A 16,883-nucleotide genomic window follows, 5' to 3' on the forward strand; every position below is an offset into this window, starting at 1 on the left:
GTGAGTAAAAAAGAAAAATCAAACAATCAAGGATACAAAATAAATCCCTAGGTTTATGACTGTGGAAATGTTGCAAAATTAAAACCATATGTATATAAGATCTCATGGATGAAGGTACTGTAAAGCACGTAGGTTTGCTATAATTATTATAGCCCAACTGTAAGATGTAAGCTTTTTAACTCCGATTTTACATAGGAACTGCTCGAGAGATCAACTATTGCAACAAAGAATTGTTAAAATGGTAGTCTCTACCTTGGAAGAGGAAAGTTCAGATTCTGTGGCAGAATCAGAGGAAGGGAACCCGAGGGAAGAAAAATCTGCTAAAGTGCAAAGGTTTTTATTTCCTTCTGACGAAACGGAGGAATTGCATAAAGCAATATATGACGCTTTAGATTGAAGCCCCACGTATAATTGATCATGAACTGAGAGCTCCCTACTCTCTCCCTCATCCAATTCTAAACAAGCCAGAACCTTTCCAGTTAATATGGCACTAAATTCTTCATGAGTGGAAGGAATCTGGAGGGTATTCTTCCCCAAAAATCTCAAAGATGAGATTCCTCTTTAAGGAAGATGACACCAGTCTATGGGATAAATGCCAAAATTAGACACCTCATTGTCCAAAGTCTCTAAGAGGTTGGATTTATATTTTGAGGAAGCTGGTTCACTCAATGATCCAATGGACAGAAAAGCTAAAGGCTATCTGAGACGTGCTTGGGAAGCTTGCCCAGTAAATTATAAGCCGGATTTGGCCTCTACATGCATAGCTAGAACTTTAGCTCTGTGGTTAAAGCAACTACATTCACTTTTGGGGAGTGATACGCCTAAGGAAGAAATTCTGGATGCTCTACCCACCCTTAGCAAAGCAGTGGCTTATATTTATCTATAACTACCACTTCCTTAAGTGTAATAAGTGACAAATTAGAAAAACCAATATGCAGCAAAACTTAATTCCCCATAGCACAAATAAAACCTTCACCCTTGAAGATATAAGATAACAATATGAAAATGTGCCAAAATTACATAAATAAATAAATACTTGTACAATTCACCTCATAAAGTAACTATATATCAATATTCAAAAAGAAATTCAATTCAAAAAATATATAATAATTCAAAAAAGTAAGAAAAAGTCCCAGAAAAAAAAGTCCAAACAAAATTAATATAAGTTCAAACAAATTCCAAAAAATATAAGTATAAAAATGAAACTGGGAAATCCTTTTCAATCCTTCCTTTCTCACGATAAACCTCAAACAAAAGAAAATATCACATAGTGCATTATCTTTATAATATAATAAAATATTCGTGACGACACTGGTGATTATCCAATATAAAATATATTTTATTTTATTTTATTTTTTTTTTAAATAATTAGTGTAAAAAGTGAACCAAGTGCATCAATTTAATTAATTAAAAAATATATAAATTAATTAGTGCAACACACTGTGTACTGTGAATCACTCTTCCAGTGCTCCAAAAACAAATCCACACTGTGCCACTTCTATTATAGTAAGGAATATATACCCTTACCAACACTCCTCCAAAAACCTGCTTTCAATAATTATCCTATGGATGAGATCCTCCTAAAGTGCTCCCCCAGATTCCACTGTATTCAGGGCACTATTCCAGCAGGATTTTCCATATCTCCATATCAATGGCACCATATAGATAGAAAGCATATGAGGGACAAATAGTGTAATACCGCCAAAGTAAAGTACAGAAAAGCTTTATTAAAACTGCTCACATTTCAAAAGATTTAAAACCGCTTTAAATACCGTAGAAACCGCCAAGCTACCATCCAGGGAACATCCAGGGACCGACACACAGTCTTTATCCTCTTTTCCCTTTAGTAAAATGGCCGCCAGTCGACTTCCGGTTCCGGTATGCGTCCTGACGTCACAGCCCTTGACGCGTTTCGTCATCGACTTAATCACATATATATATATCAAATATATTGCTGATGCCTCCACAGAGTTGGTGAAGTTATGACAAGATCCATGGCTCTGATTGATTAAGCCAGAAGGCTGATTTGGTTGACGTAATGGAATGGAGACACAGCTTCTAAGTCCAAGCAATGTGTCCTTCCATTTTGCAGGGGAGCTGCTGTTCGGAAAAGAGTTGGCGTTGGTCTTGGAAAGGTCGGCGAACAGAAAAAGAGTTCCCCGTCCCAAAGAAACAACAGACTATAAAAAAATTTCATCCATTCAGGCGTTCACAAAACAAAGATGGTGGGAAACAAGACCAAAAGAAATCATGGAAGTACAACAGAGAAAGTGGGAAGAAAGGGTTTCTTTTCAACCCCGCCCAGTCTAAGGAAAAATCTCAGTGACCCGACTGCCAGGTAGGGTGAAGACTGTGAATAAGTACCACTGCGAAAGTAAGGTACACAAACAACAGCTTTATTCTTGATCTCATTTCCTCAGGGTATAGAAAAGAGTTCAATGGCAGACCCCCAGAAAGGTGCCTTGTGACAACCCTGCCAAGGGACAACACAAAAGTATTGGAAATTCCATCAATTCTTCAAGACATTCTAAAGCAGAAGGTTAGTGGTGGGACAAGCAAGTGGTGGGTTCTATTCTCACATATTCTAAAGGCTAAAACCCCCTGGGACATTTTGACTAATTGAATCTGAAACAAGTTAATACCTTTGAAGAACTATCGACTCCAGGAGCTTATATGGTCTCTTTGGACTTAAGGGATGCATACCTTCACATCCCAATCTGTCAGTATGGGATGACCGAAAAAAGTATCAAGAGGAAGTGGACATTCTTCTAGAGCACATGTCAAACACAAGGCTCGTGGGACAAATTCTGCCCTCCATGCCATTTCATGTGGCCCCACACACCTCTCCTGTAGCTGCAGCATCCCCCCTCATCTCTGCTGCCCCATCTAGTCTCAGCTGTCGGCAGCAAAGAGGAGTACAGAACACCTCCTACAGATCCCTTGACTCTCTGTGCCGCTGCAGCACCCTCTTATTTCCACCTCCGCTGGGCCTCAGCATTCAGCAGACTCCAGCAGCTGACTCCAGCCCTTCTCTGATCCTCTACCCCCAGTTTCTTTGCAGAAGAAGCACAAAGTAAGAGGGTGCACTGTGATGTAAGGGAGGGTGGGGGACACTTGATGTCTGATGGTGGGGGGGGGCTCTTGACATCTAATATAAGGGGGGGGGGTGCTCTGGACATCTAGTCTTAAAGATACAATCGGCCCTTTGAGGGAAACCATAAGGCTGATGCTGCCCCACAATGAAATTGAGTTTGACACCACTGCTCTAGAGTCTCTATCGGAGGAAGTAAACATTCCTCTAGAAGTAAGTCAGTCACTCAAGTGGTGGCTCAGTCTGGGAAATCTGTCAGTAGGCCGGCTGTGGTCTCAGCAAAAAACTGTTATTGTCACCATGGACACAAGTGCATGGTATTGGGGAGCGCAAGTGAACAAGGAAATTGCCCAGGGGCCCTGGTTCACCCGATGGGCCAACAGCTCATCCAATGCGAGAGAACTGACAGTGGTCCTGGAAGAGCTGACCTCTTTCGCTCAAACGTTAAGAGGAAAACACATGGAAGTTTCAGACAACATAGCTATAGTTTACTATATGAACGAACAAGAAGGTACAAGTGCTGTGGGTCTGATGGAGATTGCAAACGACCTCCTGAAATAGGCAGAAGAAAATAAAGCGTCCCTGTCATCGGTACATCTATAAGGCAATCTGAACAGTTTAGCAGATTGTCTGAGCAGATTAAGTCTGTATCAGTCTATCTTCAACCCAGTTGTGGAGAAGTGGGGGAGTCCTTAGATCGACCTATTTGCCACAAGAGAGAACAGGAACATGGAACACTTTTTTTCCCTACAGAAGGACCTACTAAGCATGGGGTTGGATCCTGTGTTTCAACTACAGTTGTGTTCAAAATAATAGCAGTCAGACATCACTAACCTGATCAATCACTGTTTTTGGTAGAAATGATATTTCTACATGGCAAATAATTTACTAGCAGGCGTAGTAGAGTAATAGAAATCCAACAGACCCAACAGTCATGACATGCATGCTGCTGATTCTGTGTAATTGAATCACTAATTGAAAGGGACATGTTCAAAATAACAGCAGTGTGGAGTTCTATTAGTGAGGTCATTCATTCTTTGAAAAACAGGTGGCAATTATTGCCCTTATTTAAGGAAGGAAGGCAGCAAATGTTGTACATGCTGGTTACAGAGCATTTCTCTCTGAAATTCTGAGGAAAATGGGTCGTTCCTGACATTGTTCAGAAGAACAGCGTACCTTGATTCAAAAGTTTATTGGAGAAGGGAAAACATATAAAGAAGTGCAGAAAATGATAGGCTGCTCAGATAAAATGGCAACCAAAACCTGAAAGATGTGGAAGAAAGCGAAAAACTACCATTCGAATGGATAGAAGAATAGCCAAAATGGCAAGGACTCAGCCAACAATCAGCTCCAGGAATCTCAAAGAAGGTGTAAAGTTCCCTGTGAGTACTGTTACAATTAGAAGACGCCTATGTGAAGCCAAGCTATCTGCAAGAAGCCCCCGCAAAGTCCCACTGTTGAAAATAAGATGTGCTGAAGAGGTTACAATTTGCCAAAGAGCACATTGACTGGCCTAAAGAGAAATGGCGCAATATTTTGTGGACTGATGAAAGTAAGATTGTTCTTTTTGGGTCTAGTGGCCGGAGACAGTTTGTCAGATGACCCCCAAACACTGAATTCAAGCCACAGTACACTGTGAAGACAGTGAAGTATGGTTGTGCAAGCATCATGATATGGGGATGTTTCTCATACTACGGTGTTGGGCCTATTTATCGCATACCAGGGATCATGGATCAGTTTGAATACATCAGAATACTAAAAGAGGTCATGCTGCCTTATGCTGAAGAGGAAATGCCCTTGAAATGGGTGTTCCAACAAGACAACGACCCCAAACACACCAATAAACGTGCAACATCTTGGTTCCAGACCAACAAAATTGACGTTATGAAGTGGCCAGCCCAATCCCCGGATCTTAATCCAATAGAAAATTTGTGGGGTGACATCAAAAATGCAGTTTCTGGAGGCAAAACCAAGAAATAGAGAAGAACTGTGGAATGTAGTCCAATCATCCTGGGCTGGAATACCTGTTCACAGGTGCCAGAAGTTGGTTGACTCCATGCAACACAGATGTACAGCAGTTCTCAGAAACAGTGCTTATACAACTAAATATTCATTAAGTGATTCAAAGGAAAGCAAAATCTTCAAACATTTTTTAGTTTTTATAGTGAATGTTTGAGTTTGTAAAGAAGAATACAAACACTGCTATTTTTTTGAACAGTCTAATATTCACTTTTCTTCAATTTTTTTTAGAGAAACAACACAAATTTGATATAGTTTTCTTCATGTTTTGATTTGGAATAGAATGTGTAGTGTTCCCAATGCATTTGTGTGTATGGAAATAAAAGCTATTAGAAGGATTTTGAGCTTTATTCACTTTTTTCAACACACTGCTATAATTTTGAACACAACTGTATGTGTAGAAGACCTGGTATGCATTCCCTCATTTGCACAGATTCAGAAAGTAATCGGGAAGATCGAATTCTCTGCAGCAACTGTAATTCTTATCAACCCCTTCTGGCCCAAGAGGGCATGGTTCATGGGGTTGCTCAAGTTAAGTGTGTGAGATCCTTGGAGGCTTCCCAACACACCGGACCTCATAAACCAAGTGGTGGTGACTCAACCTTCGGTGGACATCTTTCTCCGACGGCCTGGCCTCTGAAGGGGAACTAGTTAAGCGAAAAGGACTATCTCAAAAAGTAATTGAGGCCATCCTTGGGAGCAGGAAATCTTCTACTATAACAAAGTGTGGAAGCAATTCTGCAGTTCTATCAACTCCGGCAGTTTTAGATTTCCTACAAAACAATTTGCATCTAGCCCCAAACACTCTAAAAGTTCAGGTGGCAGCTCTTTCTAGCACTACACCCAGTGGAAGACCCTCTAATCAAGAGATTTTTAACGGCTATAAATAGAGGATGGAAACCCTTGCAATCTAGGTTCCCACCATGGAATGTTTCTGTTGTACTGTAAGCCTTTTGCAAAGAATCCTTTCAGCCACTGATAGACTGCTCTATAATGCTGAACACTGTTCTCTTGGTGGCTCTGGTCTCTGCTAGGAGAGTGAGTGAAATCCAGGCACTCTCGATTGTGGAGCCTTATTGCGTGATCCTTCCAGACAAAATAATTTTAATGCTGGAACCCGCATTTTTACATAAGGTGGCATCAGACTTCCATTGCTCTGAGGAGATCGTGATTCCCTCCTTTTGTGGGGCCCCTAGACATATGAAAGACAAGGAGTTCAACAATGTGGATGTAAGGAGATATCTATTTTTCTACATTGCGCACACCAAAGATTGGTGTTCCACCCCTAGTTTGTTTGTATTGTTTTCGGGACCAAACAAAGGCAAGCGTGCTCAAAAAACACAATGGATGAAGTTAGCAATTTCAGAAGCTTATCAAGCATCTTCTATGGTGCCACATTTGAAAGTTAAAGATCATTCCATTAGAGAGCTGGCTATGTCTTGGGCAGAAAGGGTCAGAGCTTCTGTCCTCCAGATCTGCAAAGCCGCCACCTGGTCTAGCTTCCAAACCTTTGTTATACACTACCGCTTGGATCTGCTCTCCAGCCCGAAACAGGCCTTCGAGAGGAAGGTGCTTCAAGCTGTGGTCCCGCCCTAATTGCATTTTGTACTGTATTTCTACCAATATCTTTGATCAGATCAGAACTATACCAGCTTTCACAATAGTATAGTATCCCCAAAAACGCAGCGTTAGCAGAATCAGCCCCGGCACCTGTGTTTAGCCCCTACGCTTAACCCCTGGCTCCCCCAGCAAGTGCAGTAGATCACGGTCACTTGATACATTGCACACAAAACTGCAGGGTTAGCAAGATCAGGCCTGATCTTTGCTTGCACTAGCAGGTAAATTTCTTTGTATCGGTTCAAACAATTCCTGCCAGCCAGGTGCTTTTTTTCCTGTGAGTTGCACTAGGTACCTATAAATTTAGTGGCCAAAATGTCCAAGGAAAGGTACACTAGTGAAGAGGCCTACAGGATTCTGAGTATGTCAGATGAGAGTGAAGGGGAAGCCTCACTGACAGAATCAGGGTCAGATAACCAACCTGTAGACAGCAGCGGCACCCTGCCAGATAGCTTAGATGAGTGAGTAGAGGTGCCTGCTAAGGTCAGGTGTACCTGACCCCTTTCCCAGGTTGCTGAGGTGTTACAATTGCATGATGATTCTCATATGCAGCACAGTGCCAGTACCGCTCTACCTTTTGGTGAACTGGCAAGCACCAGTGGCCTAGTACATTCTGGTCTTATAGATGCCAGCACTGCAGTAACACTTGGTGACGTGGCGAGTCCCATAAGTGCAGTGGCAAGTACAAGTAGTGTTCCGCAGCCACCAAAAATTCGAACACAGGCCTGTAGAGCCCATAGTGTCCTTCTGGATGTGCTTGTAAATCCTGATTGGCAGCCCACATATTCTGCAGCACCATACTTCCCCTATTCACTGCCCAATCGGGAATTCAAGTGGAAACAGCAAATTTAACTACTCCCCCTGATTTTTGGAGCTGTATGGATTGATGGTGGATCAAAGCACTTTATATGCACATCAATTTATCAACGCCAATTCAAATTCAAACCTTGCCAGACCATTCAGATGTGCAGCCTATTACGGTTTTCAAATTTAAAATTTTTTTTTGGGCCTAACCCTCAACATGGGCATTACTGAAAAAAAAAAAAAAGAATTGCGGTTGTATTGGTCCATAGACCCAATTCATCATCTGCTCTTGTTCTCTGCCATGCCAGGCATAGATATGAGAATATATTGCGATTTATGCATTTCATTGACAATACACTCAGATGTTTATACTCCCCAGCAAAACATCTGTGTTGATGAGTCCCTCAGTAATTTTTCTGGCCGCCTTGCACTCAAACAATTTCTCCCCAGCAAGCATGGCAGATATGGGGTCAAAATGTATAAGACCTGTGAGAGGGCAACAAGCTATACCTTTTTGGATTTACGAGGGAAAACATAGTCATGTGGAGCCCCCCGATGCCCAGACTACATGGGGAGCAGTGGACAGATATATTGGGACTTGTTGTCACCCTTTTTCCATATGGGGTACTACTTATACGCTGAAATTTAGACATTTATACAATCTTGGAATTGACACAAGTGGCACCATGTAACCTAATTGCTGGGGCTTTCCCCAATGGCTTGTAAATACCCATCTTAGAAAGGGGGAAAAAGTCTGCTTGAAAAATGATGAATTGCTCGCAGTAAAGTGGAAGGACAAACAGTATTTTTTCATTCTGTCTTCCATTCACGCAGACATAATCATTCGAATTTCCATGGCAGCTGTTGTTGAGAATTGTTTTTTTTTTTTTACACAAAGTTGTCAAGTAAATGATATATTGCACATGCCATGGGTATATGTATACAAAATCTTTTAAAGGGCTTTATTTCTTCATTACACTTCCTGACTATCACAGTTTTGGAAGCTCTGAATGCCAGAGTAGTACAAATCCCCAGTGACTTCTTTTTGGAAAGTATACACCCCAAGCAATTTGATAAGAGGCATGGTGAGTATTTTGCAGATCTCGTTGCCACAAGTTTTTGGCAAATGAAGAAAGAAAACAAAAATATTTTTTCTTTATATTTCGAAACCTTATCAGAAAAAATTAGATCTGTAAAATACTCACCATGGCTCTTATCAAATTCCTTGGGGTGTCTACTTTCCAAAAAGGTGTCACTTGGGGGGTTGGGTGCTATCCTGGCATTTCAGGGCCTCCAAAACTGTGATAGGTACTGAGGAAGTGAAATGAGGAATTTATGCACCTTCAGGCTTTCAAAGTGGTCATTGGATTTCGGGCTTCTGTATGTGGCTAGTAGCAGTAGCAGAATGTATTTTGGGGTGTAATTCCACATATACCCATGGCATGTGTGAGCAATATACCATTTAAATGAAAACTTATGAAAAAAGTTTGTCATTTTCCAAAAACTTGTGGAAAAAATAAATCTTCCATGGACTCATCATGCCTCTTAGAGAGCGTAGGGTGTTTACATTCTGAAAAGGGGTCATCTGGGGGCGTCTGTACTGCCCTGGCATTTTAGCACCTCAAGAAATGCGATAGGCAGTCAGAAAGTAAAAGCTGTGTAAATTCCAGTATCTATACCATAGTTTGTAGTCATTATAACTTACACACAATTTGTTTTACCAAAGACATGTAGCAAAAAATATTTTCCATTTTGTCATACATTTAGACCAAAATTTCGTTTTTTTTGTTTAGATTTTCGGTCTTTTTTTGTTTATAGTGTAAAAAATAAAAATCCCACATCAAATACCACCAAAAGAAAGCTCTATTTGTGTGAAAAAAGGACATACATTTTGTTTGAATGACTGCAGTTATCAGTTGAAAATAAATAGCAAATAGCAAAAAATGGCCTGGTCAGGAAGGGGGGTAAATCTTCCAGAGGGCAAGTGAGTAAATAAAATGTTTTCACAATTCTCAATTTGAACATACTGTCACCACTGCAGTATACCGTCATCATAACTGGTGTGCTGGTGATCAGGGATACTGACTGCTGACAGTATGGTAAAAAAATAAAAAAAATTGTAAAATATCATTGGTGTCATTGGGCCCCATTGTTGGTGTCATTGGGAGGAATTGTGTGCCATCCTTGGTATCATTGAGAGGAATTGTGTCCCTTCATTCGTGTCAGTGTGGGGATTATGTTCCATTGTTGGCATCAGTGGAGACCACTGAAATAGAGCTTTCTATTGGTGGTATTTGATCACCACTGTTTTTTTTTTTTATTATTTTTGTTATATAAACCAAAAAAGACTGCAAATTTTGAAAAAAAATTTTTTTTTACTGTGTTATAAAACATTTCCAATAAAAAAAATCAAGTATTTTCATAAATTTAGGCCAAAATGTAATCTGCTACATGTCTTTGGTAAAAAAACAAACAACAACAATAAGTGTATATTGATTAGTTTGTGTGAAAAAGTTATAAACTATGGTATATATACTGGAATTTTTATTTATACTAGTACTGGCGGCAATCAGCAACGTATAGCAGGACTGTCATAGTGTGGACAATCTGACATCACCAGTGACACTAATACAGTGATAATGCTGCACAAATTAAAAAAAAAGTGTTTTTTCAAACTCCAAGTGGGATTTTATGTATTTTGCACTGAGAAGAGGCTTCTGTCTAGCAACTCTGCCATAAAAACCAGATTGGTGGAGGGCTGCAGTGATTGTTATCCATCTGGAACTCAGTTCAAGAACTCCTGTGGGATGGGACACAGTCAGAGTGACCATTGGGTTCTTGGTCACCTCTCTTACGAAGGCCCTTCTCCCCTGATTGCCGAGTTTGGCCAGCTGTCCAGCTCTTGAAAAAGTCCTGGTTAAGCCAAACACCTTCCACTTAAGAATTATGGAGGCCACTGAGCTCTTGGGAACCTTCAGTGCAGCATAAATTTTTTTAGCCTTTCCCAGATCTGCATATTGCAATAATCCTGTCTCTGGGCTTTGCAGGCAGTTAGTTTGACCTCATGGCTTTTGCTCTGATACAGTATGCATTGTCAGCTGTGAGGTCTTTTATAGAGAGGTGTGTGCCTTGCAATAATCCTGTCCAATCAATTTAATTTACCATGGACTCCGATCAAGGTGTAGAAACATCTCAGCAACAATTAACCTCCCAAGCGGTCTGATTATGTCCATATTTCTGTGCTCAAAGCGGTACATTTTTTTGCATGGAAATATGTATTATTTTTATTGTATATTTATTGTAGGCCTGTAATTGTTAGGAATAACTCACTGAAATCTGTCTGAACAAGAGTCTAGTAAACATCCCGGGTATGTTAAAATTTGAAACAAGAAATCATAAATTATAATTTAATAATCATAAAAAATAATAATAAAATAATACATTTAATTTAATAATATAATCAAACCAAAAACACTGAAATTTGAAATATAGCGCCGAGTTCACACATCACTGAGCAAAGTCGCAAAATCTTTTTCAGTGTCTGATGACGAATTTCCCCACGAATCATTACTACTCAATTCTGCAAGTAGTTCTAATTTACTATCACTGTTCTCTAGCTGGTCTAAAACCGCTTTTGACCTAAAGGGACGCTTTTTGGACGCCATGGGCGTTTCTCAGTTTCCAGGCAGAAAGAACAGTAAAAATGCAGGCAGGGCGCCGGACAAAGCACTAGGGACAAAATGTATGTGAAATGGTTTGATACAGTAATGTTTTACTAAGTGATTTTAGTGTATTTAGTGAATGTCACTTTTTGTCATTTTCAAATTTCCCGCTGTTCCCTCCCCGTACGCCCTGACGTCACAGGGGACGGAACCCAGAAGACAGATGCCGGAATTACAGGGGACACTGCAGGAGGGACATCGCGGGAGCGCAGGACAAGGTAAGAGAAGAACAGATCCCGAAGCAGCGCCGCATGGTAAGCCCGAGTGTAGCTCGGGGTTACCGCTTGTGGTACTGAAACTTTACCCCGAGCTACACTCGGGAATACCGCCAGGGAGGTTAAGAGAAATGGGAGGCACCTGACCTAAATTTCAAGTGTTGTTGCAAAGGGTCCGAATGTTTATGCCAATGTGGTATTTCAATTTTTCCTTTTTCAAACATTTCTAAAATTGTTTTCATTTTGTCATTATGGAGTACTGAATGTAGATTAAAGAGAAAAAAATGAATTTCAACAACTGCAGTATCAGGCTGTAACATTACAAAAATGAAAAGAGTGAAGGGGTTCTGAATACTTTATGAATGCACTGTATACATTGACCAAGCAGAAGTATACAGAACACAGAAATAATCAGAAAAAACTAATGCTTTCAAGATAAGGTCAACAATGGCACCCTCTGTGATTTCCCTTTGTGTATCTTTTCTGCCAACATCATTGCAGTCCTACTTGTTTCAGTGAACCAAACCTCATATTTTACTCAGTTCATACATCCTGAGTGTGACACTCTTCCTGCTGTAGTCACACAATCAGTCCATGTATTATAAAAGGAGAAACACTGCTGGGAGCAGCACTATGCCAATCATATCAACAGGGAATGAACAGTGTACAGAATACCCTTATACAGGGAACAATGCTTCTGAAAATCATGACTAATTGCAGACCAAATTATGTATTTTTTTTAAAACACTGAATTACAGAAGGCTTGTTTAGCAATTATATTTGAACTATGTTTAGCAAAAGTGGCGTTACCCATTAACCACGTACTGGTCCATAACAGGGGTTGGTAAACTGAAGTCAGGACCACTCATTCTACATAGTGATGTGGGGTACAGCTACAAATTTCCAAGAGGACATCCTCTGTTATCCCCATACAAACTGTAGTCTTTTAACCCTAAAGCATACAGATACTTGAATGTGAAAAGAAAGATTAGAATGATGTATGGCTGTGAAGAGAGGAAGAGCAAATTGGTCATCTGACCTGTGTATGATTCCCATTAAGATATTGTTATTTTAACCAGCAGGGTCTCCTAAGCAGTCCTCTCAACCCCTAAAACCATCTCGAGTTGCCAAAGGGTTCAAACAGAACTGGGAGCTTTCCTTACCTGCAATGCCAGCCCCTTCATGCTTTGCAAGTATAGCTGCACCACCGACGATGAAGTAATTAGATACAATCCAATAGCCTTCCCAAATCTTTAATCTGTGTAACGTACAATGGGTACTGCACAGAAAGCACAGAGGCCTAAAACAACACACTAACACACATACAAGCAAAATAGTATTTATACACACACCAAAATAATACAAAAAATGAAAACCAGGGAGCAGCAGACAGACATTTGGAAGAGTTCAGTCTTGTGCAAGTCTCCATGTCTTCATTTACTATTGTCTCTATAAATAAAATATTATATACTGTAGAAAGCTGACAGTCAAGATTATACTCCTGGCAGGAATATGAGAAATGTAAGGCTACTGGAGCTTCTAGGAAATGCAGCAAAGGTGAAATACCTTTCTGTCTGGGCTTGAGAAGAAAGTGCAGGATCCATGACGAGGAGACAAGCTGTGGTTAACCTTGTCAGTGCCAGCAACATCTGCACACGCACACATTTACCAGTTACAGGAATGAAATCTGTACGTTATGGTAACCTCTGGTTTTCATTTATTGTATTTTACTAACATTGTAAACGTATTATTTATTTTTGGTTATTTGAGACTAAGATGTTGAATCAAAGGATACAACTTCTCAAAGGTGAAACTGACATAGGTGGAGGTTATTAGGCCTCCAGAAGCAATGGAGACAATAAACAATAGCAGATGCAAACTGGTTTGGAATAAGTATTTATACATACACAGCTATCTCAGAGTTAGCTGGCCCCCAACCCCATTTAGAAGCTGAATTGAACTATTGCTTTTGAAAAATAAACACAAACTAACATGTTAACACGCTGTATCTAACAGGTAACAATGAGCTGAATTTCTTTTTATTAACTCCTTCCTGGCGGAATCTTGGAGCAATCCCACAGTTCTGGATAACATATTATTACAGTCATAATGAATTATTCTGCGGTGTTATTTCCACGTGGCAAAGATCCAAATATCCATCGTCAGGGAAGGCAAGAGGTTTTCAAAAAGTCTAACAAAGAGCAAAAAAACATGAGGAAATATATAGGATATGATTGTCAAGTCTACATGGAAAGTATGGGACAATGAGGGTGACTCAAGAATATATTGCACTTATGCAAATGACAATTACATTATAGTTGGTCCTTTAATTTAATTGCTTTGTACAGAACGCCTGAAACAAAAAGCTACTTATTTTTTTTTTTTGTGTGTTTTTTTTTAATTATTCATTAAAAACCCAGAGGATCGCCCCCACCCGAGACATTTTCTACATAAATAAATAACTTTCACTTTTATATAACCACTTTTCTGAACATTTACATTTGTTTGTTATACAGTATCTACACACAATAGCTTATCCCCCGCACATTACAATAAATTTACATACATTTCCTCCCTTTGTGCATTTTCTCATTGCTCAGCATTCACTATTTTAAAGGCCATATCTATAACTGTTCGATCAGTTGTTCCCCAAAGGTTTCAAGCTAGCCCAATACAGAAGACCCTCTGTTTAGCAGTTCATGCATTGGGGTATTTCTAATCCCTGCTATACTGACCTATTCACACCTCAGACAGAGAATTTACAAAATGTAATGTGTATATGTGCTTTATACTGTAACTGTCAAAAGTCAATCACACATTTTACCTTGGACTGGCGATTTTCACACTTGCAGACTTTCAAAAGTTATAATCCAATGGCCAGCCAATTCTTACATTTAATACATAAGCATAAAGATACTCTGTACAAAGGGGAAAAAGACACCAAAAATATTTTGGACAATTATCAGTGGGATCAAAGCTATAGGTCTATTACAATGTGCAATGTAATCTGTGTGTGTCTAGTATCTGATCATTCAGATATAAGATGCACATGACACAGGCTTTCAGTGGAGAAGGGACTCTAACTTATACAGGGTGAGCAGTGCAATTCTGCTGTCACTCAAGCAGGCTTAAAGGTGCAGATCACTCTGTATATAGAGTACAGTTATATGAAACTGCCATTAGAACGCATTCCCCGAAGAGCTAGGGCAGCAGAGACTTGCTGGGCAGAGTAAACATCAATATAGGAAGAGTATTTCTACATATTCTAAATCTAACATATCACAAGCGTTCAATCATCTGGTTTTTTGGCTTTCTGTTCACCTGTAATGGTGACAATCAGGGAGATTTCACAGTGCTAGATAAATACAGTATTATACTGATCTGCTAACATTGTGTGCTGCATGTGATCTCTTTAAATAAATTAGTCTTGTTTAATGTGTACCAGCCTTTGTGGGAGAGGAATACAAATATATCCAGGCAACTATTCATAGGTATTGTTAGCATGGCAAATGTAAGGGCTAGGCAAATTAAATCTTTCTGCTTATGCCATGCCACGGGGTGTATGACTTTTTATTTTTTTGGCACGCCTGCTTAAACTTGGTACTGGGGAAAAAACACAGCACAAAAATAGTTCTACCTATCCTCTGGCTTAGCAATAATTAAATTACCATGCACTACGGGACAAGGATATGTAGCTACATGAGATGGTAACAGATCTCCAATCTAAAAATTATCAGTGCAAAGAAAACAATGAGGTCATACAGTTGAGCAACTACACGCGAAAAGCAGCAGACTGGACATGTATAGAATTAAAATTAAGAAATTCGGATACAAAAAGATTTCAGGGTTATGGGTTTCACTTGTCCTCTGATCACCAAAACCCCAGGTAACAGTACCTGTGCAGTGCTTTCATGTCCATTTCTAAATGTGTCCTTTACATGACCAGCTCACAAGAATAACGGTTGAAATGAGCAAGGCAGACGGTCCGTAGTCTTGGAACATTTTATGAAAAACATCTTCCGTTTTTTCCAAAAAAAAAAAAAAAAGTGGGAAAATTGTTTGTGTTGATGTTTCCATTTGTTGTGCCTTGGTTTAAGGAACGGAGAGCGGAGAAAGGTGTGAATGAAACTACTAGTGGTTTACAACTGGTTCCGCGGAGGCTGCCTCTTTTTGTGGCGATACTTAATGGGAAATGAGTGTTATGTACAAAATAAGAGCTAAAATATCTATTTAAATGGGCATGTGCTGTGCATTCTTCTCAGTAACCCTTCAGAGATGGCTAAGAAGATAAAGGAGGCACATATATTTACATTGGTAAGTCTATGAACCTGCTTAAAAAATAATAATAAAAATAAATAAAAACATTGACTACTTATGAATTTTACTTGTCCCCTTGTGTGGTTCTGTCACAATGATCTTCTGGGCATTGCTACCCTTTTTAAGGCTTGCAGTTCAACCCTTCTTGTCATCAGCGTTGCTAACGTTGTTATATAGTAGCACCATTATGTCAACTCTGTCTCAACAAAGTTGCACCTCTGTCCCTTTTTTGCCCCCCTCCCTTTAAAGTGGCAAGAGCCAAGCACAAGAATTAGTTCAGGAGGTATGGGAGCTCATTTCTGACTTAAAACGCCAGAATCCAGCTTGGTGGTGGCCGCACTCCTCCCCCAGCATCCTGCTGCAATGCTCATACTTCTTTGGCTACGTTCCCTTTCCCGATCGCGGTCACTCTCCGACTGACTTTGCGTTCGCTCTGGTTTGTGGTTGCCGCTAGTTGTGGGCTGCGATGAGATGGTACGTAGTAAATGATTCCTCTTTCTCAGGAAATCTGACTGACCGGGAAGACAAAAGCTTCCTTTCCGTAATGCTATTCTGTTGGTGTTCTTGGCAGGTCGAGATCGGTGGCTGTATTCCAGTTGTGCAAGGTGAGAAGCATAGCCTTCGGTGATGAACTGCAGGAAGAAACATTCACAGATGTTATAAAGCAATTATAGAAACAAATCAGAAAGAGAACCATGTCAGTTCCTAAACTAACAGTACATGTCCCTGTAGCACAGTGAAGCAGTCAGTCGCATGACAAAAGTGTGTGAAAGGTCGACTCTGTATAGTCCATAGAAAAGTAAAGTATGTTCCAAATTGCAGCTTAGAAATAGAAAACATGAACTGGCTACTGCAGGCAAAACAGTCAATCCTTTTGGTTTTTAGTCTTGAGGTTTTCATCTATGGCCTTAACAATTCCTTCCTTTGGTCTTGGATTCTGGTAGCCACTGTTCAAGGTAACGACACAAAGTAATACAACTTCCTGCAACCACTGACAGACACTGTCATTACTTGTTTCAACTAAAGTCATAAAATGATTTCAAGAAGTGGCTTATATGACACACATCACAATTACTAGTAGCTTTGACCTTTGGACAT

The 16,883-nt window shown here is 40.0% G+C and overlaps 1 protein-coding gene across 12 annotated transcripts in view; it reads right to left on the reverse strand.

The window, feature by feature from the left end:
* Positions 1-12,705: 12,705 nt before the first annotated feature.
* Positions 12,706-16,883, reverse strand: part of PITPNM2 (phosphatidylinositol transfer protein membrane associated 2) — a 450,474-nt gene continuing 446,296 nt past the window's right edge. For all 12 annotated transcript variants that reach the window (XM_089661994.1, XM_089661992.1, XM_089661991.1 and 9 more), the window contains one exon: positions 12,706-16,417. In XM_089661994.1, the coding sequence (XP_089518120.1) occupies positions 16,079-16,417 (339 nt within the window). In that variant the 3' untranslated portion in view covers positions 12,706-16,078. The remainder of the gene's footprint in view (positions 16,418-16,883) is intronic.

Source organism: Staurois parvus, unplaced genomic scaffold, assembly GCF_062004578.1.
Source record: "Staurois parvus isolate SC_StPar_1 unplaced genomic scaffold, SC_StPar_1.0 ptg001418l, whole genome shotgun sequence".
Taxonomy (NCBI): Eukaryota; Metazoa; Chordata; class Amphibia; order Anura; family Ranidae; genus Staurois; species Staurois parvus.